Raw genomic sequence first — 22,833 nt, forward strand, 5'->3', positions numbered from 1 at the left:
TCCTGCACGGCACCCTTGATGAAGACATCTACATGGAAGCACACAAGGTTACATAGTACCATTGGGAAAGGTTTGCAAGTTGGAAAAATCTTTGTATGGCTTGAAGCAAGCCTCCAGAAAGTGGAATGAGGAGTTTACTAACAAAATGAAGTTTTATGGCTTCGAACAATGTGATCATGATCACTGTCTATTCATAAGAGGCTCAGGTATGAATTTAACTGCTTTACTAGTGTATGTAGATGACATACTAATCACTGCAGCCTTTGAGGAACAAATCTTAAGTGTTAAGGACTATCTTAATAAATGGTTCACTGTGAAGCACTTGGGAACTGTCAAATACTTCCTAAGACTGGAGTTTGCTCGTTCAGCTGAAGGATTGGTGGTCACACAACACAAATATGCACAGGATATCATCAAAGACATAGGACTAAGCAGAGGTAAACATGCCACCACTCCACTACCTGCGGGACTGAAGTTATCCACAGAAACAGGGGCTGAACTTGTTGAACCTTCCAAGTATAGAAGGCTCGTAGGAAGGCTATTATATCTAGCCTTCACTAGACCAGATTTGTGCTATGCTGTGCAGCAATTAAGCCAGTATCTTTAGCATCCCTATGAAAGCCACTGGAATGCTGCAACTCATGTCGTTAGCTATTTGAAGGGACTGCCTCTACAGGTTTGTATTTTCCTTCTAATACTGATTTCTCACTTCGTGTCTTTTGTGATGCAGATTGGGCTGCATGCCATCTAACAAGAAAGTCACTAAGCGGGTTCTGCATTTTCATTGGGCATACTCCTGTATCCTGGAAAACTAAAAGGCAAACTACAGTGGCAAGATCGTCAGCTGAAGCTGAGTACTGGAGCATGGCAACCACCACATGTGAGGTGACATGGTTGGTTTACCTCTTGAAAAGTTTGGACATCCAAGTGAAACTCCCTATACCATTTTGCTGCGACAACAAGGCGGCGTTGCACATAACCGCGAACCCGGTGTTTCACGAAAGAACAAAACACCTCGAGATAGACTGTCACGTAGTTCGGAACAAGTTTAAGGAAGGTATCATAATGCCAACTTATGTGGCCTCTAAACAACAGGTGGCAGACCTATTCACGAAACCTTTACCTAGCAATTTGTTCATGCATCTCAGGTCCAAGCTGTCCTTGGTGAATCTTAGTCCAAGTTCAGCTTGCGAGGGGGTGATGAAATTCAGCAATTCAGGTGAGCAGTTCAGGTGAAAGAGGACAGAGCAACATTGCGTGTTGTTTCTGATAGAAGTGTTCCTTTCTTTGTGTTGTAGTCGTGTTTTAGTGATTACGTTTCTGTTTTAGTTATTTTGCAACTTAGTGGTTGTTAGTTTAGTTATATCCAATAGTGTATATATACACTGTTCCGTTTTCTTCTTGTGAATAAGTCCGAACTATTCTGATAATTCCCAAGAAATACAAAAGCTCTGTTTTCTTTTCCTACTCATGTCTGCAATTCAGTTTCTCAACATTACTTCAAGCTATATTTTTGTAAATTTATGTTACTGAATATAAGGTATATTCATAATCACAATTATAACCGAAAATCATGAAAAAAGTTACAATTTTTATCCCAAATTATAAGATAATTTGCAAGGTTAAAACAAAATTTTCAGAAATCTATAGTAAATTTCAGTCCCTTATGTACGGAACGTCTAGTGTAACTTTATAAGTCATGTTCTTAGTTGATTAAACAAACGAAAGCATATATGGCTGTAATTTACTCATGAAAAAGTATGATTTTTCATAACGATTAGTAACTATTGTTAAAAAAGCATTACTAATATTAATTAAACACGGTTGAGCAACTATTAACCATTGTCTGTAAGTGACGCAAAAATATTTTCTACAGCTAAACATTCTGAAAAATATTTTGGCTGTAAACAAAATTATAGAGATCAACGTTGATTAATCGTGGACAAAATTTAAGTTTTTCGATTTTATTTGACCTGTGATAGATAGTATTAATTTATTATGATTTGAATAATCAATCTTTTCTAGTGTTACTTCTTGGTGTTTCGTAAATCCAGTACTATATATAAATTAATAAATAAATTTAATTTACTAACTATTCTATATAAGTCGAAATTCGTTTATACTTTGACAAAATTAGAATCCAAATATTCGTTCACAAGGCTAGTACCAAATCTAAAAAATTCTAAATTTAGTACCTAAAGTTCTACAATTTGGTTATTAAAAGATGATATATAATTGGGACAATAAATAGGTACTAGAAAATTAGGAAAGTTAACCATCTTTTGTTCCTATTATGGGATAGAAAAGTAATGCCACTTCTCGATCAACTTTGAAAATTTTGACAAATTTTGATATCGCATTAAAAATATATCAGACTAAATTGTTGTTCTAATAAATTACAGAATTAAAATATCAAATTGTCGCAATTATAAAAAGTATGTATTTAAACTAAAAATAACCTATTTTTGTTCCTACTATAGGACGGGAAAAAAAATATACATAATGTTTGATTTTATTTTTAACTTGTTTTGGGGTGTTTTGTGGAGATAGAGAGAGAAAAATAAAGATAAATAAAAATAAGTTAGAGATAGTGTGTATGTTTAGATTTGTTTTTGGAGATAATATAAAATAAGTATGGTATGTTTGATGTTGGATAGTGGGGAGACAAAAAGTACAGTTAATTATCAAATCATGTCTCTTTAGAGATAGTGTGTATGTCTCTTTTATATATATTTATATATATGTATAAAAATATATATAATTAATTTAGTTGTGAGTGGATTAAGATAAATATTATTTTCTAATTATATATGTATGGAAATGAAAAACAATAATTTATGTAAATACACTTTTAAAAATAATTAAATGCACTCTAATAATGGATTAACAATATTTTTTGTTAGTTATTCTATTCGAGGTGATAAATTCAAATACATTATTCAAATAATGTAATATATGAATTAACCGCGTAGAATAGTTATATTATTTTATATTTTTTAAATTTTTTAATTATTCCAATGATGTAGAAAATATTATGTATAAAATATTAAGTGGTTAAAATAAAATGTATTTGTATTTAAAAATCAAATACTTTTAAACAAGACAAAAATATGACTAAATAAGCAATGCAAAACATTGCTTCGATTTTGAGCCATCTCAAACCGAAGCCAAACATTCCGAGCATTTAGCTTGTACAGTACATCATTTTGCAAAAAAGAAAATTGACCAAAAATATGAATACTGGTAGCACATAATATACCTAGATGAACTAGTAAAATATGATTGAAAGAAATATATGTTTGGAAGCAATTAAATATGAATTATTTACATTATTTTGGTATCCAATTAAATATATTTGGAAGCAATTAAAGAATTATTTATTTTATTTTATATAGGTCACAACCTTATACCATTTATAATGATTACATATGTATATAGCTGAATTTCGCAATAGCATAATTAAATTCTTAAGAGTTCTGTATATGTTGGAAAATTGGCCTAGGATCAAATTCGATAGGCCCAAGCTCACAACCCCAACCCGCCACCTAGAAGGTCTATCCCGATCCACCCATTACTTGACTCGGTTCCCATTTTTAGATGACTGAAACCCTTCGCATTCTTATTATTTTTCCTTGGCCGAATTTATTAACCCTCCTTATTCTTTCCTCTTTCTCGATTTTTTCCTGCATCATCAATGGTTTCTCCCTATTTATTCACTACCTTCAGGAAGAAAAAGAAGAGAGAAACAAGTGAGGAACAAATAAAAGAGATAGGTAAACTTGAGTGGTTCGATGGTATCTTGGTGGTCGTGTGTGTGCCTTGGTGGCGTGGGTTAACCTTGGTGGCTGTCGTCCCTTGGTGGGTTTGAGCAACTGGTGGTTGGGTTGCCAGCCTTTGTGCTTGTGGGCTTTCCCATCGGATCTGGCTCATTTAGCCGAAATTATTTATCATATTTGTTTTTTTCATTGTTCCTATTAATATGTAATCATTGTTACATTGGTTTGTATTATGCTATAATAATTGTATTTTTTTGTGGGCTCACTTTGGGATAAATTCCCAACAGTATCTTAATTGCATGATATATTTAATTAACGGTTGGTCTTGTAAATAATTGTAATAATAATTTATTTTACGTTATGGATGAGAAGCGTAAATTATCTATCAAAATAGAGTAAAATAATTAACACGATTGAAGAAAAATTATCAAAATAACTTTAATATTTAAAGTATATATTTAATTGAAAGAAAATTTGTTGTAATTTACACTGCACTATTTATATGACCCGAATGAAGATTGAAACTTCATAAATTAGTAAATAATTAGTACATGACGATAGAATATTTCTCGAGATTTGAGAGATATTCACATAATTAATTTTATTAATTTACTTGGTATCTAAGTTTTACTTATGGCTTCAAAATATGTATTTTGAGACCATATTTCATGTATTTGGAAAAATTAAAGTTTCAAATTTTCTTGAGTGCCCCAACTCACCATAGCCCAAGAAGACTTGACTTAAGATTTTTCAGAATTGTAAACATTGAGTTGGATCGAAAAATACATTAATTATTGCGACTCATACTGCATACAATCATCGTACTATATACCTGAAGTACACATTACAAAAAATAATGCTAATAGATAATTTAATAATATATTTACTTACTAATTAGCTCGGTGTTGATTTTAATATTATTTTTTAATTAATTAGTAAGTCGTTTTTTTGTAGTGATATTTGAAGAAAGTAAGGTGTATTTAACTCTATTTCATAAACTAGATATATAAATGTCTGAGTTGTATTTTTTAGAAATATTGTACATAAATAAATGTCTATTTAATTAAAAATTAAATTTGGACAAGGATTTAATTGAGCTTATAATAATTAAATAGTTGATTTTTATAACTAAAGATATGGAGGTCAAAATAATACAAAAATATTATTTTATTCAAACACGTCTTATAAATGAGAACTTCAAGAAGTGTAAATGCGATTTATTCGATATCAGTTTAAGGTAATTACACTTTACCCCCTTAGCTGTACTTTAAGTCTCGTTCACCCCTAAACTAATATATGTAATATATCCTCTTGATATAATTATTTGGACAAAAATACCCCTTATACATGCTATACATATTTATACATCCATCATAAGTTTTAAATATTTTGTAAATTAATTTAATATCAGATTATTTATACAAGAAAAAGAGATATTCTTAATTGAAATATAGAAAAAGTAATTAATAACTTGAGCATTATATTTTAAATTAAAAATAAATTAGTATGATATATACCAGATAAATACTAATAAGCCGAATTTATTTAATTCATTTGAACTGAAAATGAGGGTTGGCTTTTCTTGACAATTGGATAAATATATTGGATTAACTTAGATAAAAGATATGAGTAAATACACTTTTATTCTAATTTTTTTGTAAAATATATATGTATATACATATTTATATATGACACATATGACTTAAAAGGAGACCAACCTAAGAAAAAATAAAGAACCTGAAACTTCCCACATTAATCCAATAACCCATGAAGGAGGTAGGAGCCAAGATGCTCACAGACATAGCCCAAAGATATGGCCCAATAAGGTGACTGGCCCAAGGCCAATGCTTAGACATCTCGTCACGTGCCATACTCCTAGCTCGCCAAGTGTACCCCCTAATCATGTAGTCAAGGGGAGGACCCGTCAAAATTTTGGACTCCTTAACCAGGAAGACTCTCTGGTGAGCAGGAATTCTCACCAGTAAAGGACACTCTTAACAACTAGAAGTCCGTACAGATGAAAAATCTCCCCCAACTCGAATATAGGTCTTCAAAAAGTAGACCTAACAGTAGATAAGAACAAATCAAGACTTATCCAAACAACCTTCACCCTCTCTATCCCGAGATTAAGGGAAACCTGAAGACTCCCATTGCAGGAAGGCACTCCTCTATAAATACAGGTTTGGTCTCCAAGCGGGAGACACCTTCTAAACTCTGAAATATTACTGTCAATTTTTACTTTGCGCTCCAATTTCACTTTTAACATCAGTTCTCTCACAGATTTGATAATCATATCTTGATTTCTCATTATAATTTACTTTTGCAATTATTTTCTCTTAAATTCGATACTAACTTGAGCATCAAAGTGTTAATGTGTTGTTTTACAGGTTCTGTTTCTCAAGTCCTTTTACTTGTTGGCCTGAGTCCATAACCAAGGTCCAAATTTATTGGACCCGTGCTATTCTCGCAGGCATCAATATCAAAAAACCAAGATGTAATTATTCATCTTTATCTAAAAATGTTTAGATTGTGTAGTTGATAGTTTAAATTTTTCAAAAGTTAGTAATATCATTTTACATTCGAGATTTTTGTGTATTGATCTTACTCATATATTACTTAATCTTTGGTCTTTGAAGTTTCAACTAGTTTAGTTGCTAATAACTTTTTTTGTTAAAATTAAAAACTTATTTTTTTAGTTGAGGAATATTTTATATTGAATTTAGATGAAAAAATAAGAAAATATTTGTGCTTTTTTGAATATATATACATAATTATTTATAAGGATAATTTTGTCCAAAAATTTAGTCCCAAAAAATTAAGTGTTAATATTACTAATTTAGTGGAATAAATAAAACGTATAAACCCTGTTTTTAATTGAGTAGTCAAACTTGTTAAAAAAGTGGTCACATAAGATACTAAAATTAATGTCTAAATTACAAAAACACCATGAGCAGAGTTAATGCCACACAATCTTTGTACGGCAAATAATATAAAATCTGCTGTGTTATGTGAAATTAGTTAAAAAAAAAAATCGTTTTAAAAATAAGCAAAAAAAAAAAACTATTGAAACCCCCTTTATTTATTTTCTATATGCAAAAATGCAACTTTTTTTTTTTATATTTGTTCTCAACTCTTTTAACTTATGATGACTTAAAATACCCCCCTTTGTCTTATTTGAATCTTTTTTTTTAAGATTGTATTTTGAGATTTTTTAGGTTACTAGTTTTAAATATTTTGATAAATTATTTATTAATTAACTATATTCATTAAACATCAAAATATCTAAAATGTATAGAAAAAGTTAAAAGATACAATTTACATTCACAAATTACTAGACCAAAGTTAATATACTAAAATTCACCTTTTAAATTTAAATATTTATGTACATATAAATATATGTTAATTATAAAAACAATGTATTATTAACTAAATTAAAATATTATTAATTATGCAAAAAATATTAATTAAATATTAAAGTACCAAAAAGTTATATCACACTTAAGTTATATCATTTATTATAAATAATGTTTATATTAAAATTATTATTATATGAATTTAAAAAGTACTTCTTTGTATTATTTTATATTTTAAAATAAATTATTTTTATTTAATTTATTAAAAAATTAAAAACAAAATTATTTTTCCCTCTTCTATTTTTCTTTTTTTTGTTCCTTCTTCCCATCATTCTCCCTGCCTCACGCTCTGCTCTGCGTGATGGCGATCGGCCAAAGCCGTAGCACATAATTACTCAGAGTCCAAAGGGGAGAGGGCGTCACATCAAGGCGTCGTGCCTAGAGAAGTGGGCGATGGCCATTCAAAATGGGGTGATGACCTTGCAGCGCCTCCTTCAGACGTGGACAACCACGATTGAGAGTTTGGGCAGTGCATCACCGTAGCAGACAGAGGCACGATGACGGGCACTTATTTATAATGTATATATATTATATTTATAAATGGTGTATGCATATATATAATTGTACATGTAAAAATTAATAATATTATATTTTAAAATTATTTGAAATCTGAATTCTTTTATTTTTAAATTGTTAAAAATGATGGCTATTATAACAAGAATATAACAGATAACTCAGTACAAATTTTAACACTGTCAAACTCAATAAACGAAAAGTGCATAATTTCTAGAAAGAAACGCGGGAGTTGCTTATTTCTAAAGCATAAAAAAATATTTCACTCAAACAACTATCGATGTAACTAAAGCTGCAACAATTAAGTCATAATACAAGGAACTAAAATTAGATTTTCCTTTTCCGTTTAAATTTGGCACTGACCTTAAAATTAGGTTTTATTGCAGTTTTAGTCTTATAAACAATTATTGGACATTTTGAACTTATAATTTATCTGAATTTAAATTTAGTCTTCTATGTTTTTAATTTTCCCAATTTCAGGACAAAATGTACTGGTCAATTTTCATTACTTACGGCCAGTTTAGATAATTCAGTCAGTTTTATCCTAAAATTGTAAAAATTAAAAACATAAAAAAAATGTCAAAAAGCTACAATTACGGAACCAAAAAAGGTATTTAAATCCTACAAACTATTTAAGCCATAGTTTTGGACGAAAAATATAATTTTCCCGAACATCATATATGGATCAGCAATATTATGGCGGATATTTTCTAGATTTTTATGCTGCTGAAACAGTGAATTACCCTTACCCTCCAAATATAAATTAAGCTCTTCCTCTCTTTCTTTCAGTACTTTCAACTGCCAAAGAAAAATGGATGAGCTTGCAGTTGCAGCTCTAACAGTCATTTCTATTCTAGTCTCTGTTTTCTAGTACTCGTGGATGTTCAAAACATCAAAAGAAGGAACAACTCCATATCCCCCAGGGCCCAGGGGCCTGCCAATTCTTGGTACCTACCATTTTTTGCACGTCAATTTGTATCACTAATTCACGGAACTCGCTAAAAAATACGGCCCTATCTACAAGCTCCGGCTGGGTAGCAAACTTTGAATGGTAACTAGCTCCCCAATTCTGATAAAGGAGGTGGTTAGTGATCAAGACACAATTTTCGCGAATCGGGACCCTTCCGTTGCAGCAGTAGCCGCCACCGATGGGCTACACATCTTCTGGGGGCCTTATGGGCCTTACTGGCGAGACATGCGAAAACTATTCATGCGCTAGATGCTAATCACCAACAATCTCCAGGCTTCCTACATGCTGAGGAAAGAGGAGGTGGCAAAGGTGCTTAGGGATGTGAGTAAGAAGATCGACAAGCCTATTGAAACCGGTGAAATGGTTTTCTTGACTGAGCTCAATGTGATACTGAGCTTGCTCTAGGGTGGGACGATAGATCTGGAGATGTGTGATAGGCTGGGAGCAGAGTTTCGGTATAAGGTAGCAAAACTCGTGGATTTGTTGGGAAAGCCTAATGTTTCTGATTATTTTCAGGTTCTGGCCAAGTTTAACGTTCAGGGAATTGAAAATGAAATGAGCGTTGTTGTGCCTGGTGTGGAGGAAATTCTTGATTCTATTATAGATGAGCGAATCAAGATGATAGCGGCCGAGGGGGGAATCGAGTGCTGAAAGGGGAAAGAACCTTTTGGGGATTCTTTTGGAGTTGAAGGAGCAAGAAGTCGAAGAAGGATCATTATTTGGGCTGACCCAAATAAAGGCCCTTTTGATGGTAATTTCTCGACTTCTCCAACATTTCATTTTCTTGCTGAGAGACATGCTTCTGTTTTCCTTTTCTGATCCCCCAAATTTGGACTTATTTTCTGTTCTAGGGCTAAGTGAAAAATGCTTTCGAATGAAGAAAACTTCTAACCAAACTCGATTTGGTCGGACCTAAACTAATTATACGACAAATACAATATACTTATCGTATGATTGGTATACAATTCAAAAAAAGAGACCAATCACATCATGAGTATATCATACTTGCTCTGTGAGTGGTTAGATTCGGCTAAATTTGGTTTGAGTAAGAATTTGCAATCTCCTCGAAAAGGAAAATTCTTGCCCGAACTAAGTTTAGGCGAATGAAACCAATTAAAAAGCAAGTGTATCACACTTGCCATGTGGTTGGTCACTTTTCCTGAACTGAACACTAATCATACGACAAGTGTATTGTATTTGCCATATGATTGGTTTAATTTGGCCGAGCCGAATCCGGATTAGAATTTCGAAAATTGGGCATGACAAGTAGAATTTGTCTGGATCTACTTGGATTAAAATAGAAAGTTCAATTGTAGAAACATTTAAAACTTCTAAATTAACTTAACAAAATTTATCCACAAACAGGACATTGTCGTAGGTGGGACCGACACCACAGCGACAATAGTGGAGTGGCTGATGGCCGAGCTTCTACAAAACCCCGACATAATGAAAAAGGTGCAAGAAGAACTAACAGATGTCATAGGGGAGAACAACGTCGCGGAAGAATTCCACATAACAAACTACACTATCTGGATGCAGTCATGAAGGAAACCTTCCGCCTTCACCCTCCACTTCCACTCCTCGTCCCTAGGTTTCCCAGCCAATCCTGCGTAGTTGGCGGATACATGATTCCAAAGCACTCAGAAGTCTTCTTGAACATGTGGTCGATTTCCGTGGATCAACAAGTTTGGGAAAATCCTTTTGAATTTTGGTCTGACAGATTTCTATAGCACACTGAAAATTTTGATTACATGGAGAACAATGTTCAATATCTTCCATTTAGATCAGGTAGAAGGGTGTGTCCCGGTCTCCCTCTAGGTGAGAAAATGGTGATGTATTTGCTTGCTACACTCCTTCACTCATTCAAAGGGCAGTTGTTGGAAGGCGAAACTGTAGACATTTCGGAGAAATTTGGGATCGTCATGAGGAAGAAAACACCATTGTTTGCTATTCTATATCGGAGGTTCTAAAACTCTATTTAATATAGTTTTCACAGTCTTCTTTCAGTAAAATCACAATGATATGGTTATATCATTTCGCTCACAACCACGTCAACAGGCAGCGTCCTCACATTCCACAAGTTTCTAGATTTGACATTTCAGCTGCCAAAGAAAAATGGATGGGCTCGCAGTTGTAGCTCTAACAGTCATTTCTGTTCTAGCCTCAATCTTCTGGTGCACGTGGAAATTCAAGAAATCAAATGAAGGAATAGTTCCATATCCACCAGGGCCTAGGGGCCTGCTAGTTCTTGGGTAACTACCATTTTTGCACGTCAACTTGCATCACCAATTCACGGAACTTGCTAAAAAATACAGCCCTATCTACAAGCTCCAGCTGGGTAGAAAACTTTGCATGGTAATAAGCTCCCCATCTCTGATAAAGGAGGTGGTTTGGGATCAAGACACCCTATCGACCCTACTGGCGTGACATGCAAAAACTATTCGTGCGCTAGATGCTAAGTAACAACAATCTCCAGGCTTCCTACGTGTTATGGAAGGAGGAAGTGCAAAGGTGGTCAGAGATGTGAGTAAGAAGATAGGAAAGCCCATTGAAATTGGTGAAATGGTTTTCCTGACTGAGTTCAATATGATACTGAGCTTGCTCTGGGGTGGGACGATCGATGCGGAGACGCGTAATAGACTTGGAGCTGAGTTTCGGGATAAGGTATCAAAACTCATGGATTTATTGGGAAAGCCTAATGTTTCTGATTATTTTCCGATTCTGGCCAAGTTTGATGTTTAGGGAATTGAGAAAAAAATGAGGGCTGTTGTGCATGGCGTGGAGGAAATTCTTGATTCTGTTATTGATGAGTGAATAAAAATGATAGCGGCCGAGGGGAAAGAATCAAGTGCTGAAAGGGGAAAGGACTTTTTGGGAATTCTTTTGGATCTGAAGGAGCAGAAAGTTGGAGAGGGATCATTATTTGGGCCGACTAAAATAAAGGCCATCTTCATGGTAACTTCTCTAAGATTTCATTTTCTCCCTTAGGAATAGACATGTTTATGGTTCTATTTTTCTTTTTTGTTCCCCCAAATTTAAACTTATTTTCTGTTCTGGGGATAAGTGAAAAATTCGAATTTGCAGTCTCCGTAGAAATTATGCCGTTTTAGTCATAATAGAGGATAAACTAAGATAAGGTTTTCTTTTTCCCTTCAATACATATTCGGGAAAATTGGGCATGACATGTTGAATTTACCAGGACCTCATCTGGATTAAAATGGAAAGTTTAATTGCAGAAACACTTAAAACCTCTAAGCTAACTCAAGAAAAATTCTCCACAAACAGGACATTGTCGTCGGCGGGACCATCACCACAGCAACAATAGTAGAGTGGGTGATGGCTGAGCTTCTGCACAACCCCGACATAATGAAAAAGGTGCAAGAAAAACTAACAGATGTTATAGGGGAGAACAACGTCATAGAAGAATTCCACATAACCAAACTACACTATCTGGATGCAGTCGTGAAGAAAACCTTTCGCCTTCACCCTCCACTTCCACTCCACATCCCCAGGTTTCCCAGCCAATCTTGGCGTAGTTGGCGGATACATGATTGCAAAGCACTCACAAGTCTTCTTGAACATGTGGGCAATTTCCATGGATCCATAAATTTCGGAAAATCCTTTTGAATTTCGGCCTGATAGGTTTTAGAAAAACAATGGAAATTTTGATTACATGGGGAACAATGTTCAATATCTTCCATTTGGATCAGGTAGAAGGGTTTGTCCGGATCTCCCTCTGGGTGAGAAAATGGTGATGTATTTGCTTGCTAAACTCCTTCACTCGTTTGAATGGTGGCTGCCAGAGCGTGAAACTGTTGACCTATCGGAGAAATTTGGGATCGTAATGAGGAAGAAAATACCATTGTTTGCTATTCCATATCATAGGTTCTAATACTCTATTCACTATAGTTTTCATAGTCTTTTTCAGTAAAAGCAATAATTATATGATTATATTAATGTTTTAATAAATTGATCAAGTGAACAATATAGTTAATTCAATAATGCTTGAATATAATTAAAAATTATAAATAAATTATAATAAACTCATACAAAAATACTCATAAATCAAGAAATATTTACACATATTGATAAAACTTGAACGCATAGTTTCTAGCTTCTTCAAAAACTCAACCATAATCACTATTGTTAAGACATTATTTATTGGTTTAAAAAAGCTATTGAAAATAACATTGTGGCACGAACTTATCTACAATATAAAGAGCGCGAGCATGAAACAGCAGACGACTACTTTGTTTCTACGTTTTGGTCTTTTTGATACCATATGTTGCAAAGATTGTCGAAATAAATCATGCATTTCTTGCGATTTTGGTATTTATATTCTTTATGATTTTCAGCGTTGCAAAAGAGGTCCTGTAATATTTTTATATTTCGTAACTTTAGTCCTTCTAGTTTCGGATTTTGCAAAAATTGCTGAAATAAATCATGTATATCACATCATTTTATTTTTAATTTTTTGCCCATATTGGTAAAACTGAACCAATCAGAACAAGAGCCCCAATTTAAATGAAACTTGTAAAGCATACGTGATTTATTCCGACCATTTTTGCAAAATTCAGCATTGGAAGGACCATAATACAAAATATCAAAAAGTTACAGGACCCTTTTGTAATTCTAGAAAAATAACGGATGAAAGTACCAAATCTAAAAATATATTAATTAATCTCTATATTTTTAATTTTAACTATAATTTGAATTGAATGTTGATAAAAACCAAAAATATTATAATAATTATAGAACATTAAGTTGCGATTACAAAAATAAAATATAGATTACTTTATATAAAGGTATGTATTTCATCAAAATAATATAAAATAAATCTCTATGATCAAATGAAGATATCTAGATCTTTTATCAATTACCATGCATATATGTTAAATTCAACACCAAGAAATGAGGCATAATTAAAAATGAGCATGCAAACTCAAGATGAAATCAAATTATTTCAAATATTTCCACCAACTATTTAATTAATAACGTTCTTAACTATAAAGATACGTATGGAACCCCAGAAAATATTCAATATAAAAAATACATTTATATGAAAATTTGAATTTTACTATAGTCAAGAAATTAAAATTTAACTAAAGAAATGAAGAAGTATTAGTTAGGTACCATCCTAGAGATAATAAAATTAAATGTATTAGCTATAGGGGTAGATATATAATTATAACCTAAAATGTGTACTTTCCAATTTATTTTTTTTAAAAATAATTATAGCCGCAACGTAGATCGATAATTAATGGAGGTTTATCTATATATCCTTACATTTAAAAATAGGTGGTCATCTGGCTCACAACTAGGGGTGTGCAAAAAAACCAAAAACCGGCCGAACCGAACCGAAACCGAAAATTCGGTTCGAACCGAAAACCGAACCGAATTTTCGGTTCGGTTTTCGGTTTTTTAAAAAAGAAAAATTCGGTTTTCGGTTCGGTTTTTTAGTCACCAATTCGGTAACCGAACCGAACCGAAAACCGAAATTTTGTAAATAATAAAAAAATATATATTTTTTATACATATAAAAATTATATAATTATATATATATATTATAATATTAATATTATATAATTTATATTAGTAAAACTAAAGAAAAGTGTACCATTTCTAGATATTGAATATTAACATATTGAAGTTGTTCTACACTTGTGACTTATACTATTAAATTAGAATTTAATTTTGGTATTTTGGTATTTGTATTTTTGGATAAAAGTGCAACATTATCACAATTTCGACTTAAAATATCAAAATATATTATTTTAAAAAATAAAAAATAAAAAGACGGTTTTTTTCGGTTTTAAAACCGAAAAAACCGAACTTCCGTTCGGTTTTAACCGAACCGAACCGGTACCAACCGGTTCGGTTTTCGGTTTTCCAAATGGCCGAACCGAATTTTCGGTTAACCGAAAAATCGGTTCGGTTCGGTTCGATTAACCGAAATGGACACCCCTACTCACAACCACTAGTGATAGTAACTGAGTCCAATTTTTTCGACTCGGACCCGTTTTGAATGTGACGGATTTGGTACTTATATTATTAAGTTCGAGGTGCATTTGGGTCCTAAATTATTGGGCCCGATCGGGTCTGGGGCGGGTTACAGATTTTGAACCGAATTTTATAATTAATCTCTACTTTTTTATTATTTATTTATTCATATGTAATATATTATTAATTGAAAATTATAATATTAAAGGTACATTTTTACATAATTTGCATATATCTTACTCTATATATAAAATAATTAAATGTATTATTTGTAGTGTATAATTTAGTTTAGATAAAACTGTGTTAATTTAAATTGGATATTACTTATTGTGAACTTAAAACATTAGATAGTGTTTTGTTTATATTATATAATTCATTTTAGACTAAAATCTATGTTAAATTACTAAATTTTAAATAGTATTACTCAAATAAAAAACAAAAATTTAGATTTTGTCTTATACAATTAATTTGATATTGAAAACTATGTTAAAGTACTTAAATCTAAACTAATGTTACTTATTGAAAAAAAAAATATTAGTTGAATATATTTTTTGTATTATATAATTCATTTTAGGTTAAAAAAACTATGTTAAATTATTAAATTTAAATTGATATTATTTAATTAAAAAGTAAAAATTTAAATCGAACGAAACGGGGCGAATTTGGTGCAGCAGGGAAATCTAGGGCCTGGTTTTTGAGGGGAAAGGGCGAGGTGGACGGGTATAGGATTTTATGAAGCTGGGCGGGTATGGGGTCCGGGCAAACCCACCCCGAACCCGCCTTGTTGCCATCACTAGCAACCACATTGATAGGCAGTGTCCTTACAATCTGTAAGTTTCTAGTTTTGATATTAATACTACGTAAATGTATTTTAATAAAATATTATAATTAAATTAAGTAATTATTGTATAAAATAATATTTTAATTAAATAATTATTATAAAAAATAATATTTTATTATTAATAAATATAATATATATATATATTAATGTGAGAGAAGGATAAAAATGTCAAAAAAGGTACTTTCACAGGAAAATCGCAGTCAAAGCACGTGTGACCTTATTTTTGTACGGAGGGGGTTCTTTTAACTTTATTTTATATTATAGGGGAGGTATTTGATACTTTAATTTTCATAGGGATTTTTTTAACATTCTTATTATTACAGGGGGTCTTTGAATTTTTCCCGTAATAATTATGGTAGATATTTTCTAGATCTCTATGCTACTGAACTAGTGAATTACTCTTATCAACCAAATATAAGTTAAGCTCTTTCTCCATTAATTTTTTTCCAATACTTTCAGCTACCAAAGAACAATGGATGGGTTCTCAGTTGTAGCTCTAACAGTCATTTCTATTCTAGCCTCAGTCTTCTGGTGCTCGTGGAAATTCAAGAAATCAAAAGAAGGAACAGCTCCATATCCACCAGGGCCCAGGGGCCTGCCAATTCTTGGGTACCTACCATTTCTGCACGTCAACTTGCATCACCAATTCACGGAACTCGCTAAAAAATACGGCCCTATCTACAAGCTCCAGCTGGGTAGCAAACTTTGCATGGTAATAAGCTCCCCAGCTCTGATAAAGGAGGTGGTTCGGGATCAAGACACGATTTTCGCGAATCGGGACCCCCCGGTTGCAGCAATAGCTGCCACCGGTGGGCTAGGCATCTTGTGGGCGCCCTATGGACCCTACTGGCGTGACATGCGAAAACTATTTGTGCGTCAGATGCTAAGTAACAACAATCTCCAGGCTTCCTACGTGCTAAGGAAGGAGGAAGTGGCAAAGGTGGTCAGGGATGTGAGTAAGAAGATAGGCAAACCTATTGAAATTGGTGAAATGGTTTTCATAACTGAGCTCAATGTGATACTGAGCTTGCTCTGGGGTGGGACGATCGATGCTGAGATGCGTGATAGACTGGGAGCTGAGTTTCGGGATAAGGTATCAAAACTTGTGGATTTGTTGGGAAAGCCTAATGTTTCTGATTATTTTCCAGTTCTGGCCAAGTTTGATGTTCAGGGAATTGAGAAAAAAATGAGGGCTGTTGTGCCTGGCGTGGAGGAAATTCTTGATTCTGTTATTGATGAGCGAATGAAGATGATAGCGGCCGAGGGGGGAAAATCAAGTGCTGGAAGGGCAAAGGACTTTCTGGGAATTCTTTTGGATCTGAAGGAGCAGAAAGTTGGAGAGGGATCATCATTTGGGCTTACTCAAATAAAGGCCATCTTGATGGTAATTTCTCAACTTCCCTAACATTTCATTTCTCCCTTAGAAATAGACATGTTTATTGTCTGTTTTTCTTTACTGTTCCCCCAATGTGGACTTATTTTCTGTTCTGGGGATAAGTGAAAAATTCAAATTTGCAGTCTCCGTAGAAATTATGCCGTTTTAGTCATAATAGAGGATAAACTAGGATAAGGTTTTGTTTTTTCCTTCAATACATATTTGGGAAAATTGGGCATGACATGTTGAATTTACCTGAATCTCATCTGGATTAAAATGGAAAGTTCAATTGCAGAAACACTTAAAACTTCTAAGCTAACTCAAAAAAAATTCTCCTCAAATAGGACATTGTCCTTGGCGGGACCGACACCACAGCAACAATAGTAGAGTGGGTGATGGCTGAGCTTCTGCACAACCCCGACATAATGAAAAAGGTGCAAGAAGAACTAACAGATGTCATAGGGGAGAACAACGCCGCAGAAGAATTCCACATAACCAAACTACACTATCTGGATGCAGTCGTGAAGGAAACCTTTCGCCTTCACCCTCCACTTCCACTCCTCATCCCCAGGTTTCCCAGCCAATCTTGCGTAGTTGGCGGATACATGATTCCAAAGCACTCACAAGTTTTCTTGAACATGTGGGCGATTTCCATGGATCCACAAATTTGGGAAAATCCTTCTGAATTTCGACCTGACAGGTTTCTGAAAAAAAATGGAAATTTTGATTATATGGGGAGCAATGTTCAGTATCTTCCATTTGGATCAGGTAGAAGGGTTTGTCCGGCTCTCCCTCTGGGTGAGAAAATGGTGATGTATTTGCTTGCTACACTCCTTCACACGTTTGAATGGTGCCTGCCGGAGCGCGAAACTGTTGATGTTTCGGAGAAATTTGGAATCGTAATGAGGAAGAAGACACCATTGTTTGCTATTCCATATAATAGGTTCTAATACTCTATTCACTATAGTTTTCATAGTCTTTTTCAGTAAAAGCAATAATTATATGATTATATTAGTATTTTGATAAATTGATCAATTGAACAATATAGTTAATTCAATAATGCGTGAATATAATTAAAAATTATAAATAAATTATAATAAACTCACACAAAAATACTCATAAATTAAGATATATTTACACATATTGATAAAACTTGAACGCATAGTTTCTAGCTTATTCACAAAACTCAACCAAAATCACTATTGTTAAGACATTATTTATTGGTTTCACACAGCTATTGAAAATAACATTGTGACACGAACTTATCTACAATATAAAGAGGGTAAGCATGAAACAGCAGACGACTACTTTTTCTACGTTTTGGTCTTTTTGATACCATATGTTGCAAAAATTGTCGAAATAAATCATGCATTTCTTGCGATTTTGGTATTTATATTCTTTATCATTTTTAGCGTTGCAAAAGAGGTCCTATAACATTTTTATATTTCGTAACTTTAGTCCTTCTAGTTTCGGATTTTGCAAAAATTGTTGAAATAAATCATGTATATCACATCATTTTATTTTTAATTTTTTGCCCATATTGGTAAAACTGAACCAATCAGAACAAGAGCCCCAATTTAAATGAAACTTGTAAAGCATACGTGATTTATTCCGACCAATTTTGCAAAATCCAGCATCGGAAGGACCACAATGCAAAATATCAAAAAGTTACAGGACCCTTTTGTAATTCTAGAAAAATAAAGGATAAAAGTACTAAATCTTAAAATATATTAATTAATCTCTATATTTTAAATTTTAACTATAATTTGAATTGAATATTGATAAAAACCAAAAATATTATAATAATTATAGAACATTAAGTTGCGACTACAAAAATAAAATATAGATTACTTTATATAGAACATGGTTGTTATTTCATATGCTTGATAAAGGTATGTACTTCATCAAAATAATATAAAATAAATCTCTATGATCAAATGAAGATATCTAGATCTTTTATCAATTACCATGCATATATGTTAAATTCAACACCAATAAATGGGGCATAATTAAAAATGAGCATGTTCTCAAGATGAAATTAAATTATTTCAAATATTTCCACCAACTATTTAATTAATAACATTCTTAACTATAAAGATACGTATGGAACCCCAGAAAAATATTCAATATAAAAAATACATTTATATGAAAATTTGAATTTTACTATAGTCAAGAAATTAAAATTTAACTAAAAAAATGAAGAAGTCTTAGTTAGGTACCATCCTAGAGATAATAAAATTAAATGTATTAGCTATAGGGTAGATATATAATTATAACCTAAAATGTGCACGTTCCAATTAGGTAATTTAAAAATAATTATAGCCAAAAAGTAGACCGATAATTAATGGAGGTTTATCTATATATCCTTATACTTAAAAATAGGTGTTGTCTGGCTCACGACAACTAGGGATAGCAATTGAATCTAGGGGTGGCAACGAGTCGAGCTCGAGCTTGCTTCTGGAATTTTGAGCTCGAGCTCGCCTCCTATATATTGAGCTCGAGCTCGAGCTCCAATTGTTTTTTTTTTTTAATATTTTTGATTTTTTATTTTATTTTGTATTTTTTTAATTATTATTATTGTTATAAATTTTGGAAATCACCAATTTTTTACATAAATTTTTAAGTAATAAAATAAATTATATAATGCATACTATATTATTGTTATTATTATTATATTATTAGATTATTAAGGGGTTTATCGTAATTTACCTCCTCTCATATTATAAATAATTAAATTATCCCCCTATAAAAAAAATAACAATTTATCCCCGTATTATTTAAAATAAAACAGTTTAGGTAAATTGTTTCATTTAAAAAATATGAGGGAGTAAATTACTGCTAAAAAATACAAGAGGAGTTAAATTACTAATTTTTTTTTTCATAAGGAGATAGATTACTCATTTGCAATATGACATAGAATTATTTGCATTTTTTTCTATTATGAAGTACATTTGTTTGTATGTATTGTAGGGGTGTGCAAAAAAACCGAAAACCGGCCGAACCGAACCGAAACCGAAAATTCGGTTCGGTTTTTTGGTCACCAATTCGGTAACCGATCCGAACCGAAAATCGAAATTCTATAAATAATAAAAAAAAATATATTTTTTATACATATAAACATTATATAATTATATATATAATAATATTAATATTATATAATTTATATTAGTAAAACTAAAGAAAAGTGTACTATTTTTAGATATTGAATGTTAACATATTGAAGTTGTTCTACACTTGTGACTTGTACTATTAAATTAGAATTTAATTTTGGTATTTGTATTTTTGGATAAAATTGCAACATTATCCCAATTTCGGCTTAAAATATCAAAATATATTATTTTAAAAAATAAAAAATAAAAAAACGGTTTTTTTCGGTTTTAAAACCGAAAAAACCGAACTTCCGTTCGGTTTTAACCGAACCGAACCGGTACCAACCGGTTCGGTTTTCGGTTTTCCAAATGGCCGAACCGAATTTTCGGTTAACCGAAAAATCGGTTCGGTTCGGTTCGATTAACCGAAATGGACACCCCTACTCACAACCACTAGTGATAGTAACTGAGTCCAATTTTTTCGACTCGGACCCGTTTTGAATGTGACGGATTTGGTACTTATAGTAAAAGTTCAGGGTGCATCCAGGTCCTAAATTATTGGGCCCGATCGGGTCTGGGGCGGGTTACAACTTTTGAACCGGATTTTGTAACTAATCTCTACTTTTTTATTATTTATTTATTCATATGTGATATATTATTAATAGAAAATTATAATATTAAAGGTACATTTTTAAATAATTTGCATATGTCTAATTCTATATATAAAATATCAAAAATAAAATAATTAAATGTATTATTTGTAGTGTATAATTTAGTTTAGATAAAACTGTGTTAATTTAAATTGGATATACTTATTGTGAACTTAAAACATTAGATAGTGTTTTGTTTATATTATATAATTCATTTTAAACCAAAATCTATTAGACTAAAATCTATGTTAAATTACTAAATTTTAAATAGTATTACTCAAATAAAAAACAAAAATTATATTATTTTCTTATACAATTAATTTGATATTGAAAACTATGTTAAAGTACTTAAATCTAAACTAATGTTACTTATTGAAAAAATAAAATATTAGTTGAATATATTTTTATATTATATAATTTATTTTAGATTAAAAAGACTATGTTAAATTATTAAATTTAAATTGATATTTTTAATTAAAAAATAAAAATTTAAATTGAACGAAATGGGCAAATTTGGTGCAGTAGGGAAATCTAGGGCGGGGTGGTGGGGTGGGGCCAGATTTTTGAGGGGAAAGGGTGGACGGGTACGGGATTTATGAAGCAAGGCGGGTCTGGGGTCCAGGCAAATCCATCCCAAACTCGCCTCGTTGCCATCACTAACAACCACATTGACAGGCAGTGTCCTTACATTCTGCAAGTTTCTAGTTTTGATATTAATACTATGTAAATGTGTTTTAATAAAATATTATAATTAATTTAACTCCAAATTAAAATTCTATAAAAGTTAAAAAATTGATGGAAAAGTATACATATATAATTATGCTAGTCGAATATGAACTAGCTAGATACATAAATGATTTTTTTTTTGTATGTGTGTGTTAATCGCAATGACTATTTTTATTCACCTAATTTATATTATCTTGAATCTATATTTATTTCTAAATATAATATCAGTGGCAATCTTAATTTTGTTCAACTATACTAATTATGGTTAAATAATTAATGTCTTCTTCAAATGCAAGAAAAATTAAATAGAAAATAAGATTCTTTAAAATTATGTACAAATAAAAATACTCATTCACTATCATGACTAAAATACAGTAAAACCTTTATAAATTAATACTCTATAAATTAATAAACTCTCTAAAATAATAAAATTTTTCTGTCCCGACTTGGGCCTTTGTAAAAAATCATCAAATTCGATAAGATAATAAGATAATAATGTTTCGAAAAATTTCTTTATAAATATTAGATCCCATTAAAACTCTAAATTAATAATTCATAAATATTACAATTATAAATATTATGGTAATTTGCTAAAATATGAAGTTTGTAACACTTTATGCATTTGATCATTCATAGGTGATTTTGCGATCCCTTTTAGATGAGAAGCATGGTTGGGTGTTATGAATTATTTTATTTTCATATTGAGATTTATATAGTATATGTTTCATTCATCATGCATGAATATATTTAATTGGCTATAATAATTATTTAAGTGCAACGAATTAATATAAACATAGTAATTCCAATGATACATGCGTCCATGAAGATAATAGTTAATTGTATAGAATTAATTGATATTATACATGAATATATTTAATTAGTTACACAAAATTGGTTGATGCATGAATATAATCAATGATACATATATGAATTCATTTATTTTCAATACATATGTACTAAATTTAGGGATTTTGATACAACCCTTAATACTGAATTGACTGAACCTACTAGTACTGATGACACTGTGAAATCAAAACAATGGCTGAGTGCCATGAATGAAGAAATGAAGTCGTTAAAGGAAAATAAAACCTGGATTTTAGTTCCAAAATCGAATAATGCCTCCATAGTAGACTACAAGTGAATTTTTAAAATCAAACAAGAAAATCCTTTTAAATACAAACCTAGGCTAGAGCTAAAGGGTTTACCCAAAAGGAAGGAATCGATTACAATGAAATATCTTCTCCTGTTATTAAAATACACCATTGTTCGTATCATTCTTGCTCTCACTGCACACTACAACTGGGAATTAAAACAAATGGATGTTAAAACTGCTTTCCTGCATGGTGACTTAGATGAAAATATTTATATGAAACAACCTGTTGGATTTGTTGATAATTCTAAATCTAATTATGTGTGTGTATTAGAAAGTCACTTTATGGGTTAAAACAGTCCTCGAAAACAATGGAATAGGAAATTTGGC

General features: G+C 31.7%; 1 protein-coding gene and 2 pseudogenes across 1 annotated transcript; all 3 read left to right on the top strand.

The window, feature by feature from the left end:
* Nucleotides 8,922-10,642, top strand: LOC105156368 (annotated as a pseudogene).
* LOC105156379 lies at nt 11,493-12,564 on the top strand (annotated as a pseudogene).
* On the top strand, nt 15,986-17,838 carry LOC105156386 (cytochrome P450 76C2-like). Its single transcript, XM_011072506.1, has 2 exons — nt 15,986-16,897; nt 17,233-17,838. Exons 1-2 carry the CDS (start codon nt 15,986-15,988, stop codon nt 17,836-17,838), a joined length of 1,518 nt encoding a protein of 505 aa, XP_011070808.1.

This window comes from Sesamum indicum, linkage group LG1 (assembly GCF_000512975.1).
Source record: "Sesamum indicum cultivar Zhongzhi No. 13 linkage group LG1, S_indicum_v1.0, whole genome shotgun sequence".
NCBI classification, from domain to species: Eukaryota; Viridiplantae; Streptophyta; class Magnoliopsida; order Lamiales; family Pedaliaceae; genus Sesamum; species Sesamum indicum.